The following is a 25667-nucleotide window of genomic DNA, read 5'->3' as shown; positions in this document are numbered from 1 at the left end:
TACCGAGATCACCTACTAAACAGAACTTAGGCATGCAATTAACTTAATCAAACAGTAAACCAGAATAAGCTGCGGAAACCATAAACAATAATACAATCCCAAGAAAAGGAATCTGTAAATATCCGAATAGTTTATACAACCAAATCGAAAGCTGTATCAACCCAATAACAACAAAATAAAAACCTAGACGAAGCTCCAGCTGGCTAACCACTGCCTAGCCCCTCTTGGATCCACCCGCCTCGTCCAATCGCAAACCTGCCCCAAGGAATAGTGTATCCAAAAACACAGAGTACGAGACGTGAGCATAAAACGCTCATCACGATAGTATGAGTATACATGAATGCAAGTGTACCGCCTACTGACTAGAGGTCAATAATCAGATAACGAAGATAGACCAAGACCTGGTATGTAGCACGATGTGCCGTCACTTCAGGAGGTGGCTCACATACCGAAATAGTAGTGGATACGCCGGACCCAAATCGATGGAAGTCTATCCACTAACAGGATAGGGTAAAATCCTACTAACAGACATCTCAAAAGAGACAACTCAAGATGCAAATGTATGCAGCATAAAATCATGTCATATAAATCATGCAGTCACATAATACATGCATACTCATTCAGGATATCTCGAACAGTACTTTCATACCTAACACCGAAGTTGAACTAAGCTGGAAGAAGACAACCCCTAGCTGTCTTAGGTCCAAGCCCCGACCCGACCTGGTCTCAAGACTGACCCGACCTGGCCTCTCCCTTCAAGCCTGACCTGAACTGCACCTGGTCAAGTCTGATCTGAGCTGCACGTGGTCAAGCCCGACCTGAGCTGCACCTGGTCAAGCCCCGAGCTACTCCTTCCCGAACTCCCGAGCTACTCCTTCCCGAACTCCCGAGCTACTCCTCGGTCCGAGTAGAACTAAGAAGTGAGATCAAATGGTGTAAAAATGACTGAACCCTCGACTCCTATTTATAGAGGATGAGTCGGGATAGGTGTCAACCGAGTGCATGACACCTGGCAGGACACTAATCGTGCCTTAGCTCCAACCACGTGTTCCTTCCCGACCTGAATACCATGTGCTCTTCCATGACCGAACACTACCTTGGCCTTGCACAACACTATCTTGAGCACCCTGAGCCCCGACCCAAGCCAATCATGATCGACCCGAGCCATGTTCTTCCTTAGCCGATCCCCTAATGTCCGAACCCTATCTTGGTTTTCATCATGACCGACCCAAGCCCCAAAGGAAAGACCCGAGCTCAAACCAAGCTCCATACCCAAGCCAAACACATACACATGACCGAGCCTTAGCTCCATGCCCGAGCCCTAGTTGATCAACCATGACCGACCCGAGCTACTCATGACCGACCCGAGCCCATGGTCAAATCCATCAACCCTTGCTCATTCTCATGCCATGTGTTCTTGTTAATAAAATATTTATTAGATCTAAACATAATTAACCATTTAATCTTGTAAATTGAAACTGGGCTACTACACTATATACTGGTTCGGAACATGAATTTTATATTTTGTTTGGATCTTATTTATTTTTTTAGTATTTGCTTATAACATATTGTTTTTGATGATTTATTTTTGCTAAATTTTATTTTTAGAATTCATGTTGCAAATACTATTATTTCTATATGAATAGTTAGCTTTGAGGGTATCATTTTTGGTGCTCGCCTCACGCCTCAAAATCTCAGGTCCGGCACTGCAAATGAGGTAAGAGAAGGAGAAACCAATGTTTTCATAATCGGACCGGTGATCGAACCGGTCTATCTTAAAAAAACGGTCCAACCGGTTCAACCGTTTTAACCGGACGGTCGGACCGGAAAACCGTTTATATAATATAATATAATTAATAATATCTTTTAAATTTTATAAATCTAAAAGATGTATATAAATAAATAAAAATATATTTATCATAGTTTAAAAAATAAATAACTATATAAATATATTCAAAATATTAATTATAGTTATATATACTATATTTTTATAAATAAATAAATTAATTAAAAAAATATAATAATAAAAAAATAATATTTTTAACGAAGTAAAAATTTCAAATAATCATGTGTATATATATAATAAAATATTAAATTAAGATTTTAAAATTAAAAAAAACAATTTTAAAAAAAAAATTAAAAAAAATTCGAAAACCGATCCAACCGGTTTTCTGGCCGGTTCTTGGGACCGGTTCTTAGCCGGTTCTTGGCCGGTTCGACCGGTTTTGACTGGTTCTTGACCGGTTCTGAGCGGTTGAACCGTTAAAACGGTTTTAGGGGTATTTCGGACCGGACCAGCGACCGGTTTCCGGTCGAACCGGTCGATCCGGTCCGGTTTTTAAAACACTGGGAGAAACAAAACAAGCTAAAATGTGAGCCGTTGTATTAGTTGCATCTAACATAATGAATCTCAACTGCCGATGTTGCATCCATGAGATCGTGGATTTGAAGAATTCTAGCTCCCGTGTAGTGATATTCTCATATACCTTTGAGACTACTTGCACTAAAGTCAACGAGTCACAGACGACCCGGAGTAGCCAAAGTCCTCGAGCATGAGTGAACCGAGTCTTAGGTGGTTAGACATGGCCGTATCACACTGAAGTCAACGAGTCACAGATGACCCGAAGTCGCCGAAGTCCTCGAGCATGAGTGAATCGAGTCTTATTTTTGGTCTGTGTGATATGAGTCATACGACCATGTCTAACCACCTCACTATCTTTTGAAATATGGATGCACAAATAGGAAATAGAAAATATTATCGTTTGGTTCGGGTGATGAGATAAATAGTACAAGAATAAGTAATGTAATGTAATAAAAAATAAATAAATAATGATAGTTAATATAATATTTGATTTGATTGATAGATTATAGTTTATTTTATTTCACTGATTAAATTTTATATAAAAATATTAAATTACCATTTTGTCCTTTTAAGAATAAATAAAATAAGAATAATATTATTTATAAGAGTAATATTGTAATTTAAATTCAATGATTTGATTGATGTGAGATAAATAATTAATGATTTATGCAAAATAAATAATTAATAGATGAATACATAGACTAATAATACTTGTAAGTCGTATCAAACGATAAATAACTTCCACTTTTTAACTGCTCTATTGGTTAATTTCTTTATTTTAAAATTTATTTAAACTTTTCTCCCATTCCAATTTTCATATTCGAAAATGATCTTTCCAAATTAATAAAATGGAACAACATAATATATTAAAATACATTGATTGAAAAATCATGTCAAAATAATATATTTGCAAATTATACTTAGTATTCAAACGTATTGCATATGCAAATTAAATGAACTATTTGAGATAACAGAAGGGTTATGTACATTAATGTAATTCGAATGTTATTCTCGTTGAACAAATTCCGTTCATTTATTGTTTCAAATCTACATTTTCCTTCTCCTCAATTTATTATATTATGTGCATTCGCCCTAGGCATGAAAGGCTGAATTGCTAAATAATCTATTTCATCGATCTTTTGTTCGAACAAAATGTTGTTACTGATTGTGTTGAAAAATGTATACCTCGCTTCCATGTACAATTAAAATTACTTAACCACTTATGCCCTGTTACAAAATACAAAATTATAACATTGCAACAATTTTGCTAAATTTCAGTCATGTATTTTTTTTTTTATTTACGGAGAAGAATTATTTTAAATTAACTTAGTAAATTTTCTTAGATCTTAGGAATCTCTTATTTAAGAATTCATATTTAATCATAAGAATTAAATACTAGTTTTAGTAAAAATTTGTAGGATACGGTTCCATTCGAAAATATTAACACACTACATGATTGAAAAAACGAAAGTGTCCATGCTGGCTTTAAGATATTGTCCTAAATCAAGATTAATGGCTCCAATAATCTTTACATATCAAATCAATTGATCTGCAAAAAGATTCAGACTATCCAATTGCCCTTCGAGCACGGGCCCACAGGGTAGCATAAACGGGTCCTTAATAAGATATTTGCTACCTTATTATTCACGTGCACTTTTTATAAGAAAAAAAATAATAATAATAAATTTTGGATATAATATACTGTTTGGGCCCACCAAAATACAAAATGTGATTGGCGGTGTAAAATTGACCCACCGCGTAAACACTGCAGCCGCCTCTTTAGAATCTTTCCTCGCAATCCTCCCATTCTCACTTTCCTGCCCTCTTCTCCATCCAATCCCAGCCGTCCATCCAGTCACCTGAAACGTGTCATCATCTTAGACGAACTGTAACACAAAGGGACGATCCCCACCGTGTGAATTTATCACGACTTCCGATACACGGAGTTAGCCGACTCGGACCGACCACAACCCCGGTTGCCTCATCCCACCACTATAATTCCGACACGTGTCCAATAACAACGGCTAGTTTTTTGGGCTTCCTATTTACAAGCCATTCTCCTCTCCTCTCCCCCTTATCGTATCGTATACCCCCAATTCTTCACGGAAATTGAAAAATAAAAAACCAAGAGTTATCGCCTAATTTGATTTTTATTTATTTAAAAGGGAAAAAAAATTTGATTTTTAAGCGGGAGCAGAAGGTGGTGTCTGTGTAGAAGATTGTTGGAGGGGCGGTTCTTGTTTCCTTCTTCGGCACAGCCGTTACATCAATCTCCATTTACTTCCTGCCTCTGATTTAGGGGTTTTGTTTTGGTTTTGTTTTGAGGTCTGTTCCACTGTATCTATCTTATTTCGGTTTGACATCGGCTTCGGGATTCTGAAATCTGTCGCATTCTGGGAGTTTTGCTGTTGATTATCAGATCTGGAGTTTGAAATTGGGGAAATGGCGTTCGGGATTAAATCCGGTTCAGATTTAGTTAGGGGAAATGATGGGTATGTGATTGGGTTGGTGAGAAGTACATCATTTGGGAGAAAAAGGGTTGCTTTGACAAGTAATGGTTTTGAACTTGGCCATGGTGACGATGATAATTTTTTCTGCACCTCTTCAAAAAGGCATTGTTATCAAGATTCATTTCTTCCGGTTGAGAAGTCTGCACTTGAAGCCTTGCCGCAGGACATTCTGGTTAGCTCACTTATTCGAGAATTTGTTTTGCGATTGAGGAAGAATTTGTTTTAAATTTGTTCGTTTCGTGAATTTGTGTGCTGTTGATTAATGTTAAATTGAATCACATTGGGGTTGTTTTGAATGTTAATCTGTCTCTGTTTACACTTTTCTTTTGAGTTTGAGATTGAATATGTGAATAAGAAATATTATTGTGATGCAGATTAGAATTTTGTGTGGCGTGGAGCATGATGATTTGCAGAGGCTGTTTTTTGTGTCAAAAACAGTAAGAGAAACGGTAGGGTTTGATCATGAATATATTTCCTCCAATCTCGAGATTCTTCAGTATACAAGGGGAAATTTCGTCTGAGTTTTACTTTTCATTTCGGTGCTTGATTTGTAACAGGCTGTAATCGCAAAGCAAACACATTTCGCGTACAGTACACCGAGGAAGATTGTGGGGTTCCAGAAAGTGGATATATTTGGTGATTTTGATGAGGGTGAAGCTCCTAATGCTCCGAAACAATGGAGGGTTCGGCCCTCAAGATTGTGCAAGAAGAAACTTTCTGGCATTTCCGTTGCCTTGTTTCTTTCTGATGAAGAAGATGGATGGCCGCGGAAAGATGCATTTTACGAAATGGAGACGGAATAGAGACATGAAAGGCTTTGAACTTGTATAGGCGTTTTCGTTGTGACTTTGTATAGAGTTTAGTCATAGTTGGATTGGATGATCTGATATTCTTATCAGATTTCTGTTGTTTGTTTGTACATGATGAAACAATATGCTCAAGCCAGTTCTTCTTCAACCCCCTTTTCATTGAAGATTGGCTGGCTTCATATGGCTTGTTTGGTACTTTTGTGTACATGTAGAGTAGAGGCAAGATTTAGGCAATTTGTCCACTTTGGGATGTATCAATTTGTACACAGACACATAATACGTTTTCAATGTGTTGAATAATAATAGTTCACTTCGTTGTTTTCGCTTATTTACTATGGTTTGTTGTTTGGTTATGGATCACTCACCTCGATCTCCAAGGTTATAGATATATAGATCTACTATAAAATCAGTCAAGTTTAAACTTTAGTCAAAAGTGATATCAAAAAGGAAAATGGGATATGAAGGAAGAACATGTGAATTATCGAGTTTATAAGTGCAGGTTGAAAATGATAGTTTTCAAGGACGAGTTTTAAATGTTAGAAAATCTTATGTATTCGGCACAAATCGTACTAGGGGCACAAGTACTATAAAAGTTTAGTCAAGTCTCATTATTTACAAAAAAAACATTTTGTTTTTATTTTATTTTTAATGACGAAAAACACGTTGTCGCTATCATCGATACTAAAAATATAAACCTCCAAAGTAAAATGATAGCTGCAAACCACGTCTATTTAATTTTTTATTTTACCATTTTTTTAAAAAAATTCTTCTCTAAAAAATAAACCGTAAAATCACTCAACACATGCACGATATATTAGTGATAGATTAAGTGATTAACCGTAATTATATCCAAACCATAATATATAGATACAAATTTTTGTTTTATGTAATGAAAGGAGGGACGATTTATGAGGATATTGTCATAAATAATGTATAACGTGTTGCGGGTGTGAGATGATTAAAGTTTAACATATTTTTTTAATATGATACTAATGTGATTATCACAAAATGACTATTCGGGGATGGGTAAATTCCCGAGCGAAAAAGGTAAGTGAAGATACAAAATATATGAATATCTTATCTGTTTTCAGACGAAGCTCTACCCACCTTCTTTTTTAGAGAGTTCGTGTTTTTTCTTCCCTTTTTTTGCCCCCCCGGATGGGCTTTTATACTCGCCCACCCGGGTCCTCAATGATTACTGGGTATGGCCTTACTGACAACTTTTTAGGGTGATAAGATGGTTATCACGTGTGATTTAGACCCCCATAATTTCCGGACAGAGCCCATGCCTTTGGATCGTGTTTAGTAATGATTGGATTTGTGATTTGAACCTGACATACTTTAAATAAACGTGGCCGTTTCCTGGCCCTAAAAATAGAAAGGCCGGGGCCCCACTGGTTTTCCTAATTTTCGAAGGCTTACTCTGGGAGGGCCCCTTACCCGGGTTCCTTTCGATCTCCTGTATTGGTCCGGATGCTAAGACCTCCCAGGTTAAGCCTTTCTTGCAGATCCCAGGTTACTGCCCCCCAGTCCCGGGTTCTTTAATATGTCGTAGTTACACCATCCTCTCGAATCCAATCCACCCGGGGTATCGTCATCCCGGTTATGTAATATCATCACACTTCCTAAAGATAGTCGGGCTAGGACCTGCTCCGCTGTCCCGAGAGACTAATACCATCTTTCCGGGTTCAATCCACCCGGGGTATCGTCATCCCGGGTCCAATCCACCCGGGGTATCGTCATCCCGGTTTATGTGATATCATCACACTTCCTAAAGATAGTCGGGCTAGGACCTGCTCCACTGTCCCGAGAGACTAATACCATCTTTCCGGGTCCAATCCACCCGGGGTATCGTCATCCCGGTTATGTGATATCATCACACTCATCCCGGGTCCTATCTCCTGGGGTATCTACCCGGGAGTCGCTACCCTTACGTCAGCCCTAGATGCTTCGTAGTGCGTCTGTCAGAGAATTTGTCAGACGTCGCTTCAGCTTCTTGAGCACGCTTTGCGTATCTCTGCCGTTTATTTCAAAATACACGGCTCAGATTATTTTGGCCCCTTTTAGTATTTAATCCTTCGCGACCCTTCCTTCTTCTTCTCATCGTCTTTCTTCTCGAACTCATTACCCTTTGGCTCCCAGCGACTGTGCTTTCGGTTCCGTTTTCCGCTTCCCTGCATCCCTTATTCGCTTTAATTATGTAAGTTTTATTTCAATGTCTACAGGTACCTCATCTACCTCTGGAGCGAACGCCAAAGGCTCGCCCAGAGACGAGGAGCCAAGCGGTAGCTCGAGCGATGCTCGCTCCGCTTCCGCGCTGCTTTCCCGACCTTCTTCTTTTAAGCAAGCTTCCCGACTCCCGACGAAGCCTTCTGCTGCTTCTTCCTCTCTCCCCAAGTGAAAAGGCAAACAAAAAGTGAAGAACCCAAAACCCCTATCTTCTGTGCCCTCTTCCTTGGGCTGGTACACTTACCTTCCTAGCACCCTCTCCCAAGGGGCCGCGGAGGAACTTCGCGGCTCAGGGGAAATCCCTTTATCCTATTCCTTATTCCGTCCTCTACCTTGGAGTACTCCTGATACTCCTCCTCTCGGTTGCTACACATTTTTCCGAGACCAGATTCGGAGTGGCCTTCGATTTCCCATTCCTCCTTTCTACCTAGCTGTTGCCGACTTCTTTCACGTTCCTGTTAATCAATTCCACCCGAACTCCTTCCGAATAATGGCCTCGACCTATATCCTCTTTAAAATGCACAACTTATCCATCACCCCTCTGATTTTGCACTACTTTTTTTCTTGCCGTTTCAACGAAGGGGCTTTCTCCCTGGCCGCACGGCTGAATGCTCGTTTTCTTTTCGATATCCCCTCATCTTTAAAGGGATGGAAAGAGCGGTATTTTTTTATTCAACCCCCGGCTCCTTTCACTTTTAGGACCGGGTTCTTATCTAGTCTCCCTCCTCAACCTGAGCTTCCTGAACATTATAAGGTTGAGGAACCTTATACTCGTAGTTTGACCTTAGTCAAGAATAGGACATTTTCCTCCCCCGCCTTATTAACGAACGATAACATCATAGCCTACGGGTTGGGCACCCGGGTGGAAGATCTCCTTGACCAGGTGATCAATGCATACGGCGACCCGGGGGCTCAACCTGGTAATGGCTGTTCTCTGACTTTCTTTACACTACTTTATTATTAATACGTATACGTACTCACATTTGTTCCTTTGGTGCAGAGCCATCAGATATGATCAGGGAAGAGTTTGCCCAACGGGCGGCCGAGAGGAAGGCTGCTAAAGAGAAAACCCAAGCCCTAGCCGAGCGAAGGAAAAAGGCCCGTAGGGAGGAAAAGAGTCCTACTCATCCGCAAAGTCCTTTGCGTTTACCCACCGTGGTAATCCCTCCGTCTACAGTGCCGATTCTTTCAGCTGTACTCTCTCCCCCTTCAAGCGCTGCTGTTGCCGGGACTTCGGTTACAGCGCTATGCCCACCTCGACTTGCTTCCCAAGCCCAGCTATCTTTGTCACCGGAGGACTTGGAAGATGAGGTACCGCTTTCCCACCGTAAGAGGAAAATCGGCCAGGTATCCCAGATGATCGACCTGACGGACTCGGAGGACATCCTGCTGTCCAAAGACCTGGCCTCATCTGCTCCTATTTCTTCTATGGCCCTTCGGGCCCCGGGCTGGGACGCTTCTGTCTCTGCGGGTGACCCCATTTCTCATGCCTGGGGTGACCGAGTGGATTCCACCTCCTGGGGCTCTCGATTTCCTCTGTTCTTATCAGGGACAACCTCCTCCAAAGTTGCCCAAATCCAAAGCTTGCTCTCCCCGGAAGATCACTCTTTACTGGCAGCTCGTGGTATCACCTCCAAACTATCGGAGGGTGTTTCTCATGCTTATACGGTAAACTCTGCCCTTTAGATACCTGAACAAAGGTGCTTGTGCACGTCTTTATTTAATCCCTTGGTTGCTTTGGATGCAGGGCTTATGCATGCTGGCCAATGCCCTTGATGAGGCGAACGCTAGTCTCGCCCGAGAGAGCGAGAGGTGCAGCTCTTTTGAGGAGCATATCACCCTGCTTCAATCGCAGGCAGCCGCCCTAAGAGAGACTCATGAAGCGGAGGTTCGATCCCACCGAGAGTCGCTGGAGGGTTTCCGGGCAGACGTGGCGCGGGTGGAGGAAAGATGGCAGCGTAAGCTAGTTGAGATCCAAGATCGCCGCTCTTCCGAGATTCAATCTCTGGAGGTTCAAATAGAGCAAATTACCCGGGAGCTTGGTCAAGTTCGGCAGGAAAAAGACCTGGATTTGAACGCCGTGAGTGGGCTTCAGGCTTCCGCGGAGGTGATGCAGAACCAGTTGGTAATCGCCCGTACGGAGGTGGATATGCATCATTCTTCAGCTTTGGATGCTGCCCAGGCTTTGGAGGAGCGCTTTAGCACCGAAGCTGAATGGCGGAATTCTTTCTTTCCTCCAAGGAGTTTGAGCAGACGGTGATGGATAAGTCCTTCGACTTCTTCACCTAGGGCTTTGACCTCTGTTCTACTCAGTACGAGGCGGCTGGCCTGATGCAGGAAGGAGTTCCAGATCTTAACTTGGCCATTGCTTCTTTACCCTCCGGTCCTGAAAATGAAGGAGAAAGGCCCCAGGAAAGGGTAGAAGCCAGTGAAGAGCAGCAATCTCAAGAGGGAACCGACCCCTCGGGTTCTTAGATTTAGGCTATTCATTGGAGCTTTTAGGCTTGGGCTCCTAACTTTTACACATGTATAGTTTGTTTGTTAAGGAAAAAACTTTGCTCTTGATTCGCCTCTTTATTCGAATGATTTTTCCTGTATGTTTGGATAAATCCTTTGTTTTGATATACCACGAGGGTGGCCTACTCCCTCGGGCATTTTCGATGCCCGAGTGCCAGGAATCCTGAGTTTGGTGCCAGGGTGGCAGATTACCTGGACTTAAATGGCTCGTGAGTTACCACGGGCCTTTGAGTATCAGGGTGGTGGATCACCTGGGTTTTTTTGGTGGCAGGGTGGCAGATCACCTGGACTTACATGGCTCGTGAATTACCACGGGCTTTTGAGTACCAGGGTGGCAGATCACCTGGACTTACATGGCTCGTGAATTACCACGGGCTTTTGAGTACCAGGGTGGTGGATCACTTGGGTTTACATGGCTCGTGAATTACCACAGGCTTTTGAGTATTTTTGCGATTACAATAAATCGAAACATACCTTTTATTTATACAAACGGCAGAAACATAATTTACAGGCGTATATGTACTTTTAAGGATAATAAGACTTAAGATGCAGAGTATTCCAGGTCCTCTGTAGGACTTTGCCCCGGCTGTCCTCCAAATACCAGGCGCTCCTTCCTATCCTCCGAATTACTTTGTAAGGTCCTTCCCACTTTGCTTCTAGCTTCTTTACCCCTCCTGCCGGGTTAACTTTCTTCAGTACCAAATATCCTATCTGGAATTCCCTGGTTTTGACCTTTTGATTGAACGCCTTGATTATCCTGCTCCGATAGGCTTCCATTCGAATAGCGGCCCGTTCTCTTTTTTCTTTAATCAGGTCTAATTCTTGCGTCCTGTCCATGGTTTCTCCCTCTTGGTGAGCTCTCACCCGGGGGGAGATCTGTCCTATTTCCACTGGGATCACAGCCTCGGACCCATACACCAAGCTGAAGGGTGTTTCTCCTGTGGCCGTCCTGGGGGTAGTGCGGTAAGACCATAGTACACCGGGAACCTCCTCCACCTAACTTTTACCAGCACCAAAGAGTCGGGTTTGTAAAGTTTGGATGATAGTCCTGTTAGTTACTTCCGTTTGTCCGTTGCTTTGGGGGTACGCCACGGAAGTGAATACCTGCTTTACCATCATCTCTGTGCACCAATCTTTTATTTTCTTTCCCTGGAACTGCCTCCCATTGTCCGAGACAAGCTTCCGAGGTAAACCAAATCGGCAAACAATGTTCTTCCAAATAAATCCCAACACCGCCTCTTCAGTGATTCTTGCTAATGGCTCAGCCTCCACCCATTTAGAGAAATAATCCACTGCCACCAGCAAGAACTTTTTCTATCCGGGGCCCACAGGAAATGGTCCCACGATATCCATGCCCCACTGATCAAAAGGGCAAGATTCCCACATCGGTTGTAACTCCGCCGCTGGCTTATGAGAAAAGTTCACAAACCTTTGGCATCCTTCACATGTCTTGACTACCTGCCGGGCATCCTGCTGCAGGGTGGGCCACCAATATCCCGCCAATAGGGTACGCCGGACCAAGCTCAGAGCCCCTCCGTGATCTCCGCAACAGCCTTCGTGTATTTCCTAAAGTACATACCTCACTTCTCCTTGGGCTAGGTACCTTAGCAAGGGACCCTGAAAAGATCGCCGGTATAACTTTTCATTAATCAGGGTGAATCGTGCTACCTGCCTCCTGAGCTTCCGGGCATGTGCTTCCTCCCCAGGAAGGATTCCTGTCTGCAAGTACTCTACAAGGGGAGCCATCCAGGATCTTTCCGAGGCCTCTTCTTCCCTTCCTTCAATGGCCATCACCGACCCGGACTGCTGTATCACCTCCCGGCTATCAATACCAGTGAGGGATGATGCCACCCTGGCTAGGGCGTCTGCCTCCGCATTATGCTCCCTGGGAATTTGCTCAATGCTCCAGCTAGAAAATTCTTCTCCCTGCTGTTTGATAAGTCCCACATTGTAAGGACCCGAATTAATTAATTTGTGTGTTAAAAATATGTATTTATAAATATCGGTTTATAGACGATATTAAAATGCATATTTTATTTATAGAGCACACATGAGTTGAAATAACTCAAACCGGGTCAAGTTATAACCCCGAATGAATAAAATATGACACACATTAAATCAATGTATATCTCATAAAATGGATATATATACAATATATTATATATTCTCGTTTCTCTCTCCTCAAAAAACAAACGTTTCCGTCATCCCCGTCTCCTCTGTTTGAATTTTTCCAATTTTTCCTATCGCTTCAAATCTCCGTATCTCCTTCGTTTTTGGCCGGATTTCAAAAGTAAATATAGTTCTGGAATCCTCTCGACGAGAGCTATCTTTTGGTATCCATATTTCATATTTTTATTGACATTTCCAAAAACCCGTCGCACCAGCTGCCGCCGTTCGCCGCCGCCGATCGTCGCCGGAGTTTAGGGGTAGGTTGTGTTAGTTGTTTAACCCTTTAATTCCAAGCTTTGAGGTATAATTTTGAATCTAGGGTTTTGAATTTTGGGTATTTCGATTCAATTGACATCCGATAATTGATATTTGATTTATTATTGGTTGTAGGTATTATACCGGACTCGATTGGAGGTATTGACTATTTTTCAGAAATTATTGGGGCATTATTTCGAATTTCCAGATTATTTAAATTGGAATTTTTGAAGTTTAGAGTTATTTAAATCACTGTTTGGATATCTAGATGTGCTAGAATTCATATATATAAATTTCAGAATTTTTGGGAATTTTCTGGAAAAAATTCAGATTATTATACTTTTGGTATTTCGACTTTTAGAGTCGTAAATTCGATATTTGGTTATTGATAGGATGTTTTAATATTAAATATAAATTTTAGGATTTATGAGCAATTTTTCTGGAATTACAGATTCTGAAAATTTGGGATTGGAATATCCGAGAAATACTTGAGATATTTCTGTGATAATTAAGTGTCGGTTGAGGTACGTATGAGCTGTTTATATTACGACGTCTATAATGACATGTAATGATATTAAATATTTTGTAATGAGTGATAATGTGTTTTATGTGCTTACGTGGATTATATGATTGCATTCACTCATTTATAAGTTTACATAGCACGTTGAGCCTTGACTCCTTTGATTACTATTGATATTGATCTCTTGAGATGTATTGAGTCATCATGGAGCGAGTGACATTATTTTAGTGCACTCCTGAGATAGTATGAGGCACGGACAGGTAGCTCCTGTCGCCCTCTGATGCTACGTACGACACTCCTGATGACAGCATGAGGCTGGACGGGTCGCTCCTGTCACCCTCCGATGCTACGTGTATGGATTAGCAGTGATGATTCGAGGTCTGCTGCGTTCCTGGCACGGGTGGCCACTGAGTTTATTGTGATACGATTATTTGGACTCCTTTTGGTATTCCTTATTTCATTGATACCTGTCACGCATTACATTGCATTTCATTGCATTGTACTTGATTTTATTCATGTCAGTTATATTTGTCGTAATTTTTATAGTTCGTCGTACTGGGGTCCGACCCCTGTTTTCTTTTTATGCTGTGGTTGTTTGTGATTCCATAGCAGGTTATCCAGGGGGATTTGACGCATCTGGTGGAGCGTCATCTAGTGGTACCCAGTGAGGCGAGCGTGGAGTTGAGTTCCCAGATATATGTATATATCATTTTAGCGAGTTTTATATTTGCCGGGGTGATGCCCTGTGTATCTGTATAAATAGTTTTGGACTTTGTTTTGAATTGTTATTTGTATGATCGAGCCTTGCCGGCTCTGCATGTGTTTAGTCCTGGCCAGTGCGGCTATAGGTGTGTAAATTGGAGTTGTGACTCTATTTTCGAGTATATATTGTTGGTTGTGTTGTACAAGTTTTTGGGATGTCCTATTTACGAATAGGTCATGCCGAAATTTCTGTAGGCCCAAACGCAAATTTTTAACTCGTTTTCGCTGTTTACATTAATTAATCCTGGTTGTTTGATCATTAAATATTAAATCAGGACACGGGCCCTTTCATTTGGTATCAGAGCATATACTGGGATATGCTCGAATTAGAGTCTAGGACACTCGAGTTTAGACACTAACAAAATGGTTGCGTATGTGTGTGACTACTTGTTCTTACGTGACTTACTTGTGGTGCTTATTTTTGAACGTATTTGTTAGAACCAGTAGTTCTTGGCTTTAGAATTAGTTTATGAAGTCTCTTAGAACTCTGAATTTCTATCATCGTTTTCTATTCGTTAAGATATTTTTGCCTGTGTATTTAAATCCTTGTGTCTTGTAGAATGGCACCAGGAGGAAGAGGTAGAAAAGGGAAGGAAGTTGTCGAAGAGTCTGCAGCGATAAATGTTAGAAATCTTGATGATATTGTCAGGGGAAGACGTGGTCGACCAGCTGTTCAGCCTCCGAAAGATGTGGAATTAGAGGTGGAACAACAACCACGGGTAAATCCTGACAAAGGAAAAGCGATTCAGGCTGAGGCTGATCCAGTAACCCAATTGACTGAGAAAATGGGAGGAATACGATTAATAATTTCTCAATTTCAGGAGTTGCGTCCGCAAAAGTTCTTTGGCAATGAAGGAAGTGAGAAAGCTACTAGTTGGTTGAAAAGTCTCAACAATATGTTTAATGGATTAGAATATCCTGATGACATTCGACTGAAGTTAGTTCCTTTTCAGCTGAAAGACCGAGCGCAACTGTGGTGGGAAACGACAGCAGAAACACTTTCTGATTCTGGTGAAAAGATCACATGGGAAGTATTTTGTAAGCAGTTTGCACAAGAATATGCACCACCATCATACTATTCTGCTAAAGAAGATGAATTTAATCTGTTGGTGCAAGGCAATAAATCTGTTGCTGAATATGCTTCTCAGTTCTCTGCTCTTCTGCCTTATGTCCCACATGTTGCAAAGAATGATCGGTCAAAGCTTTCACATTTTCTGAAAGGGCTTACACGAACGATCCATACTTTGGTGACTACTGGAACTCCATCTACTTATATGAAAGCAGTAGAAAAGGCCAAGAAAATTGAAGCGAGTCTACTCAGGGGTGAACCACAATCAATCCCAGCATCTGTTCCTCAAGGAGCTGGAAGCAGTTCACAGACACCAATGGGTTTACCTTCATATCAGCCTATTCAATCTTCTCAGCAAGCGAAAAGGCCTTGGTTTAAAGCTAGAGGGAAGCCATTTAAAAAGAAACCACAGTCTAGTTCCTCCAGTTCCAGTGGTAGTCGTGGTGGAAGTTCAGTTGGATCATCTGGGAGAGTGTACTGTGACAGATGTGGTGGTAATCATTTGAGTGCACATTGTACAGGATTTCCAGGAACTTGTTATACTTGTGGGCAGGCTGGACATTCGTCTCGAGTATGTCCAAATGCTGGAAGACAACAATTTCAGCCACAACAGTTTGGCCAGTTTCCTGGACGACCATCATTCAGGCCATATGCTCCTGTACCACAGTTTGCTCCTACACAGCCTTATATTCCAGTACAGTCCACTCAGCAGCCTAGATATCCATCTTCTCAGAGTCAGCAGCGTTTTCCAGGTCCACAGCAGGCTCAAGTCCATGCTATGACTCAGGATCAGGCACAAGATGCACCTGGGGGAGTTATTGCAGGTATTTGTTATATTTTTGAGTATCCTGCACGTATCTTGATAGACACAGGAGCATCTCATTCATTTTTATCTGTTACATTTGCTGATGAGCATGAGATTGCTTTTACTCCGTTATTGGATACTGTGTCTGTTGCTACTCCTGCTGGTGTTTTCTTGATGTCTAATGAGATAGTGTTGAATTGTGTGATTAGATTTGAGGATAAGATCATGATAACTAATTTAATCAAACTAGCTATGTCTGATTTTGACTGTATCTTGGGTATGGATACACTGATGAATTATAGAGCTACGGTTGATTGTTTTCATGGCATTGTGAGATTTAGACCGTATTATGGCAATAAGTGGAATTTTTATGGTAGTGATTCACAATCTCGCATTCCATTAGTATCGGCAATGGAAATGTTTAGATTATTGTCGATAGGAAATGAAGGATTTATGATTTATGCTCTAGATGCGACGAAGGAAGAAAAATTGAAAGTTTCAGATATTCCTGTCGTTAAGGATTTTTCTGATGTATTTCCTGATGAGATTCCGGGTTTTCCGCCTCAAAGAGAAATAGATCTTAGCATTGAATTAATGCCAGGGACAAGTCCTATTTTTCGAGCCCCATATCGATTAGCTCCAGCAGAATTGAAAGAACTCAAGATGCAATTGCAAGATTTGCTGGAAAAAGGTTATATTAGACCAAGTGTATCACCTTGGGGTGCTCCAGTCTTGTTTGTGAAGAAGAAAGACGGAACGATGAGAATGTGCATCGATTATCGGCAATTGAATCAGGCTACTGTGAAGAATAAGTATCCTTTGCCACGAATTGATGACTTGTTTGATCAGTTGCAGGGTACATCTGTATATTCTAAAATTGATCTTCGTTCTGGATATCATCAACTTCGAGTTCGAGAGGAAGATGTTTCCAAGACAGCATTTCGAACGCGTTACGGACATTATGAATTTTTAGTTGTGCCTTTCGGGTTGACTAATGCTCCAGCGGTTTTTATGGATTTAATGAATCGTGTGTTTCGAGAATTCATAGATCGATTTGTTATCGTTTTCATTGATGACATTTTGATTTATTCTAAGTCAAGGAAGGAGCATAAAGAACATTTGACCTTAGTACTTCAGAAACTCAGAACATCACAATTATATGCTAAGTTTTCGAAGTGTGAATTTTGGCTGGACAGAGTATTATTTCTAGGACATGTGATATCAGCACAAGGAGTATCTGTCGATCCTAGTAAAATTGAAGTTGTTCTTAATTGGTCTCGACCAACCAATGTCTCTGAGATTCGTAGTTTTTTGGGTTTGGCTGGATATTATAGGCGTTTCATCAAGGGATTTTCTGAAATAGCTAGGCCTATATTAACGCAAAAAGATCGACGTTTTGTGTGGACTGGGGAATGTGAAGCTAGTTTTCAGACTTTGAAAGAGAAATTGACTACGGCTCCAGTACTAGCATTACCTTCAGGCTCAGGTGGATTTGTTGTCTGTACAGATGCTTCTTTGAATGGACTGGGTTGTGTTTTGATGCAAAATGGACGCGTGATTGCGTATGCATCACGTCAATTGAAATCACATGAGACTCGTTATCCAGTTCATGATTTAGAATTGGCTGCCATTGTGCATGCATTGAAACTATGGCGTCATTATCTGTACGGTGAGCAGTTTGTGATTTATTCCGATCATAAGAGTCTGAAATATTTATTCACACAGTCTGATTTGAATATGAGACAACGTCGATGGTTGGAACTGCTTAAGGATTTTGACTGTGATATTCAATACCAGCCAGGAAACGTGAATCAAGTTGCAGATGCTTTGAGCAGAAAAGTTCATACTAAGATGTTGGCATCTTTAACTATTTCTAAAGTTCATGAGCATTTGAGAACTTCAGGATGGACTTATCGAGCTAAAGGTAATCATTTCATAGTTTCATCTATACAAGTTGAACCACGAATAATTTTGAAAATCAAAGAAGCACAAAAGACTGATCCATATATTCATCATTTGAAAGAATTAACTCCAGCTGGTCAGTCAGGGAAATTTCTTGTTGCTTCTGATGGATGTTTGCGTTATAATGGTAGACTTGTGGTTCCGAATTTGATAGATTTGAAAGACGATATACTACGAGAAGCTCATTGTAGTCGACATAGTGTACATCCTGGAATTAGAAAGATGTATCATATCTTGAAAGCCCATTATTGGTGGGAAGGTATGAAGAATGATATTTCTGATTTTGTGGCTAAGTGTTTGACGTGTCAACAAGTTAAGGCTGAAAGAATGAGACCAGGTGGTATGTTACTTAGTCTTGAAGTACCACAGTGGAATTGGGAACACATTACTATGGATTTCGTGACACACCTACCTCGATCTAATCGTGGTTGTGATGCCATTTGGGTTATTGTGGATAGATTGTCTAAATCTGCCCATTTTATTCCATATGATCGTACGTGGACATATACGAAAATGGCAAAAATGTACATTGATCAGATAGTGCGATTGCATGGTGTGCCAGTTACTATAGTATCAGACCGTGATCCCAGATTTACTTCTAAGTTTTGGTCTAGTTTGCAATCATCTTTAGGTTCTAAATTGGCCATGAGTACTGCCTATCATCCACAGACAGATGGTCAATCTGAAAGAACTATTCAGACACTTGAAGATTTATTACGAGCTGTTGTGATGGATTTTAGTGGCGGTTGGCAAGAATCTTTAGCTTTGGTGGAATTCTCTTACAATAATAGTTATCATGTATCTATCGGGATGGCACCATTTGAAGCCTTGTATGGCAGAAAATGTAGATCTCCGATATGTTGGGAAGAAGTAGGAGAACGACAGTTGTCAGGACCAGAGTTTATTCAAGAGATGAAAGAAAAAGTTGACCTAATCAGGAAAAGAATGAAAGCAGCCCAGGATCGTCAAGCCAGCTATGCTAATAACAGACGTAGACCTTTAGAATTTCAGGTTGGCGATTTTGTTTTCTTGAAAGTATCACCATTTCGTGGTACTATGAGATTTGGGCGTAAAGGGAAATTAGCTCCTCGTTATATCGGTCCATACGAGATTGTTGAGAAGATTGGTATTTTAGCGTATCGTTTGAACTTGCCGCAGAGTTTGTCTGCGATACATGATGTATTTCACGTATCTATGCTGCGGAAGTATGAACCAGATCCTTCTCATATCTTGAGGGCTGATGATGTGGAGTTGGATAGTTCCCTTAGCTATGTTGAGTATCCAGTGCAGATTCTTGATCGTAAAGAAAAGCAACTGAGGAACAAGACGATTCCTTTGGTTATGGTAGAATGGAGTAGACATGGAAGAGAAGAAGCTACATGGGAATTGGAGTCTCGAATGCGTCAAGAATGGCCTCATTTGTTTGACAATGTTATGAATTATGCCTTGTACTCTGATTTCCCTATGTACTATCAGTGGTAGATGTTTAACCACTTTGTATATAAGTTTGATGTGTGTTTAATTTCGAGGACGAAATCTTCTTTTTAGAAGGGGAGAAATGTAAGGACCCGAATTAATTAATTTGTGTGTTAAAAATATGTATTTATAAATATCGGTTTATAGACGATATTAAAATGCATATTTTATTTATAGAGCACACATGAGTTGAAATAACTCAAACCGGGTCAAGTTATAACCCCGAATGAATAAAATATGACACACATTAAATCAATGTATATCTCATAAAATGGATATATATACAATATATTATATATTCTCGTTTCTCTCTCCTCAAAAAACAAACGTTTCCGTCATCCCCGTCTCCTCTGTTTGAATTTTTCCAATTTTTCCTATCGCTTCAAATCTCCGTATCTCCTTCGTTTTTGGCCGGATTTCAAAAGTAAATATAGTTCTGGAATCCTCTCGACGAGAGCTATCTTTTGGTATCCATATTTCATATTTTTATTGACATTTCCGAAAACCCGTCGCACCAGCTGCCGCCGTTCGCCGCCGCCGATCGTCGCCGGAGTTTAGGGGTAGGTTGTGTTAGTTGTTTAACCCTTTAATTCCAAGCTTTGAGGTATAATTTTGAATCTAGGGTTTTGAATTTTGGGTATTTCGATTCAATTGACATCCGATAATTGATATTTGATTTATTATTGGTTGTAGGTATTATACCGGACTCGATTGGAGGTATTGACTATTTTTCAGAAATTATTGGGGCATTATTTCGAATTTCCAGATTATTTAAATTGGAATTTTTGAAGTTTAGAGTTATTTAAATCACTGTTTGGATATCTAGATGTGCTAGAATTCATATATATAAATTTCAGAATTTTTGGGAATTTTCTGGAAAAAATTCAGATTATTATACTTTTGGTATTTCGACTTTTAGAGTCGTAAATTCGATATTTGGTTATTGATAGGATGTTTTAATATTAAATATAAATTTTAGGATTTATGAGCAATTTTTCTGGAATTACAGATTCTGAAAATTTGGGATTGGAATATCCGAGAAATACTTGAGATATTTCTGTGATAATTAAGTGTCGGTTGAGGTACGTATGAGCTGTTTATATTACGACGTCTATAATGACATGTAATGATATTAAATATTTTGTAATGAGTGATAATGTGTTTTATGTGCTTACGTGGATTATATGATTGCATTCACTCATTTATAAGTTTACATAGCACGTTGAGCCTTGACTCCTTTGATTACTATTGATATTGATCTCTTGAGATGTATTGAGTCATCATGGAGCGAGTGACATTATTTTAGTGCACTCCTGAGATAGTATGAGGCACGGACAGGTAGCTCCTGTCGCCCTCTGATGCTACGTACGACACTCCTGATGACAGCATGAGGCTGGACGGGTCGCTCCTGTCACCCTCCGATGCTACGTGTATGGATTAGCAGTGATGATTCGAGGTCTGCTGCGTTCCTGGCACGGGTGGCCACTGAGTTTATTGTGATACGATTATTTGGACTCCTTTTGGTATTCCTTATTTCATTGATACCTGTCACGCATTACATTGCATTTCATTGCATTGTACTTGATTTTATTCATGTCAGTTATATTTGTCGTAATTTTTATAGTTCGTCGTACTGGGGTCCGACCCCTGTTTTCTTTTTATGCTGTGGTTGTTTGTGATTCCATAGCAGGTTATCCAGGGGGATTTGACGCATCTGGTGGAGCGTCATCTAGTGGTACCCAGTGAGGCGAGCGTGGAGTTGAGTTCCCAGATATATATGTATATATATCATTTTAGCGAGTTTTATATTTGCCGGGGTGATGCCCTGTGTATCTGTATAAATAGTTTTGGACTTTGTTTTGAATTGTTATTTGTATGATCGAGCCTTGCCGGCTCTGCATGTGTTTAGTCCTGGCCAGTGCGGCTATAGGTGTGTAAATTGGAGTTGTGACTCTATTTTCGAGTATATATTGTTGGTTGTGTTGTACAAGTTTTTGGGATGTCCTATTTACGAATAGGTCATGCCGAAATTTCTGTAGGCCCAAACGCAAATTTTTAACTCGTTTTCGCTGTTTACATTAATTAATCCTGGTTGTTTGATCATTAAATATTAAATCAGGACACGGGCCCTTTCACACATACTCCTGCAATCTATTCTTTCTGATGCTAAAAGTTCCCTGGATTTGCTGTACTACCAGTTGAGAATCCGAATATACAATCACATGCCTGGCTCCCGCCTCCCGAGCCAATTTCAAGCCCGAGATTACTGCTTCATACTCTGCTTCATTGTTTGACTTGAAAGATGATAATCTTATCGCCACTTTAGTTTTTTCCTGAGTGGGAGAAATCAGGATCACCCCCACTCCGCTTCCTTCAAAACTGCTGGCCCCATCCACAAAGATTCTCCACACTTCCTCCTGTCCAAATGTGATGACCTCGGTCAGAAAGTCAGACAAAGCTTGTACCTTAATAGCTGCCCGAGGCCTGTATTCTATATCGTATTCTCCCAATTCCACTGCCCACTTGACCAACCGACCTGAAGCATCCGATTGAGTCATCACCCGGCCCAAGGGGCTATTGGTCAGGACAGTGATCGGATGCGATAGGAAGTAAGGTCGGAGCTTCCGGGCAGTCAAAATAAGGGCCAGGGCCATCTTTTCCATTTCACTGTATCGGATCTCGGGCCCCTTCAGAGCATGACTTACATAATAAACTGGCTTCTGATCTCCTCCCTCTTCCTTTATTAACACCGTGCTCACAGCAAACTCTGTCGTGGAGATATAAACCCACAATCTCTCCCCTGGTTTGGGCTTAACCAGGATGGGCAGATTTTCCAGATGCTCCTTTAATTCCTGGAAAGCCCGTTCACAATCCTCACTCCATCCAAATCTCTGGGCCTTCCTCAACACTTGAAAGAAAGGATGACTCCGGTGGGCAAACCGAGCAACGAAACGAGACAGGGCAGTGACTCTTCCAGTCAACCGCTGCACTTCCCTAACGGAGGAGGGTGATGGCATCTCCCTCAGGATTTTTACTTTCTCTGGGTTTACCTCTATTCCTCTCTCGGTCACTACGAATCCCAAGAATTTTCCGCTTTTCACTCCGAACACGCACTTGGCCGGGTTAAGCTTCACCCCGTACCTTCGCAAGGTACCAAAGGTTTCTTCCAAGTCAGGAATAAAATGGTTCCTGGTCCTGGATTTTACCATAATATCATCCACATATACCTCGATATTTCGGCCCAATTGATTTTTGAAAACTCTGTCCATCATCCTTTGATAGGTGGCTCCTGCATTCTTTAACCCAAAAGGCATAACCACATAACAAAACGTTCCTCCTGACGTAACAAAACTGAACTTATCCTGATCTTTCCTAGCCAGGGGAATTTGATGGTATCCCTGGTAAGCATCCATAAAGCAAAGCAGCTCATAACCAGAGGTAGAATATACTAACTGATCAATCCGGGGGAGGGGATAGCAATCCTTGGGGCAGGCTTTGTTTAAGTCTCGGAAATCTATTCACATCCTCCATTTTCCTGTACTTTTGGGTACCAGCACTACGTTAGATAACCAAGTAGGAAACTGTACCTCTTTAACGTGCCCCGCTTCCAGAAGTTCCCGGACTTGCTCAGCAATGACCTTGTCTTTTTCCGCCCCGAAGTGTCTCTTCTTTTGCCTGACGGGCCGGGATCCTGAGAGGATATTTAGCCTATGTTCTGCCAAATGGGCCGGGACTCCAGTTAGCTCCTTGGTAGACCATGCAAACACATTCGCGTTCTGGGTCAGGCAGGTCTTTAATTGCTCAACCAAAGCAGGCTCCATCCCCCGAGCCACCCAGGCGATCTTCCCTGGCTGTCCAGGCACTACCTCCACCTCCTCATTTTCTTCTTTTACTTCTCCTACCGCGCACACCTCTTCTTGTCTGGAACCATCTCTCCTCTCCGTCCCTCGTGCCGTCTTGTTATCCACCCGGATGGTGTCCGCATAACACCGTCGGGATGAGTGTTGATCTCCCTTTACTTCGCCCACTCGATCCCCCACCGGGAATTTGATCTTTTGGTGGTAAGCGGAAGCGACAGCCCTGAAGGCATTTAAGGCCGGCCTTCCCAGGATAATATTGTAGGAAGATGGGGCCTCCACCACGGTGAAGAGGGCCATGACAGTCTTCTTTGTATCGCCCGATCCTAACGTAATAGGCAACCGCACTTCTCCTTTAGGCCGAATGGTATGTCCTGCAAACCCATACATGGATGTTTTTACAGGGTTAACCTCACATCCCCGCAAGTCCATTTGCTCAAATGCATCCTGGAAAATGACATTCACAGAACTCCCCGAATCCACAAACACCCTTCTTATGTCATAGTTAGCCACCTGCGCTCGGATGAGTAAAGCATCGTTGTGGGGTAAACACACTCCCTCCAAATCCTCGGGCCCAAATGTAACGACTGGGCAGGGATCTGGTCTCCAAGCCTCGATTCCCAGGACCTCTCTTTTGCTCCAAGATTTCCGAGCCCTATTAGAGTCCCCATCAGTGTCCTTCCGAAATCATGTTGATCACCCCTTTGGAAGATCCCTCTCGGGGTCCTTTGTCAGGCCCCCGTGACGCTACCTCCCGGGCTTTCGAGGGGTCAGGCCTATTGTCTCGCGAGATGTCAAACCGGGGTACCCAGGGGGGTCCCCTCTGCTTTTTCTCCACATGCTTTGTTTCCTCGGGCACAGGCTGTCCTGGTTCCACGCCGAGCCTCCGACACTCGCTAGTGTCGTGTGTATTAACCCGGTGTATCGAACAGTATTTTCCCGGCCTTTTCGGAGGCAACGGCTGGACATTCTCCTCACACAAGTGTATTTCCCGATCCCGGGCTACCCTGTGAGGAGCAAAAGCAGCAAGCCTCCCCGGTTGATCCTGCCTTCTTCTTCCTTGACTACCCTGGTTCCCTCTCTCCTTTTGCTCTTCCCTCCTGTCCTTCTCCCTTTTTTGTCGCTGGGACTCCTCCATATTGATATATTTCTCGGCTCGAGCCAAGAGGTCCTCGAAGTATCGGGGGGCCCTCTTGACCAGAGACAGGAAGAATTCTCCTTATCTGAGCCCTTGCGTGAAAGCAGTGATTTTGGTTTCAGGTGCACATGCAGGCACTTCCAAGGCCACTCTATTGAACTTTTTAATATAAGCTCTTAGAGACTCCTCGTTTAGCTGCTTTATCTCGAAGAGGCTGAGAGTGGTTTTCTTGTATCGCTTGCTGCTGCTGAAGTGTTGCAAAAAGACCTCCCGGAATTCTTTGAAAGTCTTAATGCTTCCTTCCTCCAGATTTTCGAACCATCTCTGGGCGGAGTCCACCAAGGTAGTTAGAAATACCTTGCACTTGATTTGATCCCCATAACAATGCAACATTGCCACATTCTCAAACCGGGTTACATGCTCCTCGGGATCAGCGCTGTCATCATACTCTTTGATTTTGGCGGACTTGAAATAGACTGGCAATGGCTCCCCAATGATTTCCGAAGAGAAGGGACAGCCCAAACTTTTGATCCGCGCGGATTTCCGCGGGTCAGTATTCTCCAGTTTTTGTATTTTTTGCTTCAACATTTCCAGCTCCCCCGCCATGGTGACATTTGCTGATCCCGCATGTGAATTTCCCTCATCCTCCACGTGCATGCCTTTACTCTTCTCTTTCTCGGGCCTTGGTCCTGGCTCTCCTTCCCCTTCTACTTCTTTTTCCTTATCCTTCCTTTGGCCCTCCTTTTCTCCTTGTTGTATCGCCATGATTCTTTGTAGAGCCGCGTCCACCATAGCGTCCACTTGCTCCTGGATTGCGGCCACTACTCGACGAGAGCTTTCAGGATCATCGATGATGGTCATATCTGCGCCTTAGACTCAAGTTTCCCACAGACGGCGCCAATAATGTGATTATCACAAAATGACTACTCGGGGATGGATAAATTCCCGAGCGAAAAAGGTAAGTGAAGATACAAAATATATGAATATCTTATCTGTTTTCAGACGAAGCTCTACCCACCTTCTTTTTTAGAGAGTTCGTGTTTTTTCTTCCCTTTTTTTGCCCCCCAGGATGGGCTTTTATACTCGCCCACCCGGGTCCTCAATGATTACTGGGTATGGCCTTACTAACAACTTTTTAGGGTGATAAGATGGTTATCACGTGTGATTTAGACCCCCATAATTTCCGGACAGAGCCCATGCCTTTGGATCGTGTTTAGTAATGATTGG

General features: G+C 42.0%; 4 protein-coding genes across 4 annotated transcripts; 2 read left to right on the top strand and 2 right to left on the bottom strand.

The window, feature by feature from the left end:
* The first annotated feature begins 4412 nt into the window (after positions 1–4412).
* On the top strand, positions 4413–6009 carry LOC140893491 (F-box protein At1g61340-like). Its single transcript, XM_073302555.1, has 3 exons — positions 4413–5044; positions 5247–5321; positions 5430–6009. The coding sequence occupies exons 1-3, from the start codon at positions 4805–4807 to the stop codon at positions 5673–5675; spliced, it is 561 nt and encodes a 186-aa protein (XP_073158656.1). The 5' UTR covers positions 4413–4804; the 3' UTR covers positions 5676–6009.
* A 4943-nt stretch (positions 6010–10952) lies between these two features.
* Positions 10953–12218, bottom strand: LOC140869965 (uncharacterized). The gene is made up of 3 exons (XM_073272987.1): positions 12096–12218; positions 11532–11741; positions 10953–11423 (listed from the first exon to the last, which is right to left on the bottom strand). Exons 1-3 carry the CDS (start codon positions 12216–12218, stop codon positions 10953–10955), a joined length of 804 nt encoding a protein of 267 aa, XP_073129088.1.
* A 1146-nt stretch (positions 12219–13364) lies between these two features.
* On the top strand, positions 13365–16236 carry LOC140869949 (uncharacterized). The gene is made up of 3 exons (XM_073272986.1): positions 13365–13375; positions 14693–16026; positions 16217–16236. The coding sequence occupies exons 2-3, from the start codon at positions 14694–14696 to the stop codon at positions 16234–16236; spliced, it is 1353 nt and encodes a 450-aa protein (XP_073129087.1). The 5' UTR covers positions 13365–13375; position 14693.
* A 5341-nt stretch (positions 16237–21577) lies between these two features.
* LOC140869933 (uncharacterized) lies at positions 21578–24440 on the bottom strand. The gene is made up of 3 exons (XM_073272985.1): positions 24111–24440; positions 23033–23980; positions 21578–22843 (listed from the first exon to the last, which is right to left on the bottom strand). The coding sequence occupies exons 1-3, from the start codon at positions 24438–24440 to the stop codon at positions 21578–21580; spliced, it is 2544 nt and encodes an 847-aa protein (XP_073129086.1).
* Between the last annotated feature and the right edge of the window lie 1227 nt (positions 24441–25667).

Source organism: Henckelia pumila, chromosome 1, assembly GCF_033568475.1.
Source record: "Henckelia pumila isolate YLH828 chromosome 1, ASM3356847v2, whole genome shotgun sequence".
In the NCBI taxonomy this organism is placed as follows: domain Eukaryota; kingdom Viridiplantae; phylum Streptophyta; class Magnoliopsida; order Lamiales; family Gesneriaceae; genus Henckelia; species Henckelia pumila.
Note: the sequence above shows the minus strand (reverse complement) of the source record. Positions and strands in the feature narration are given on the sequence as shown.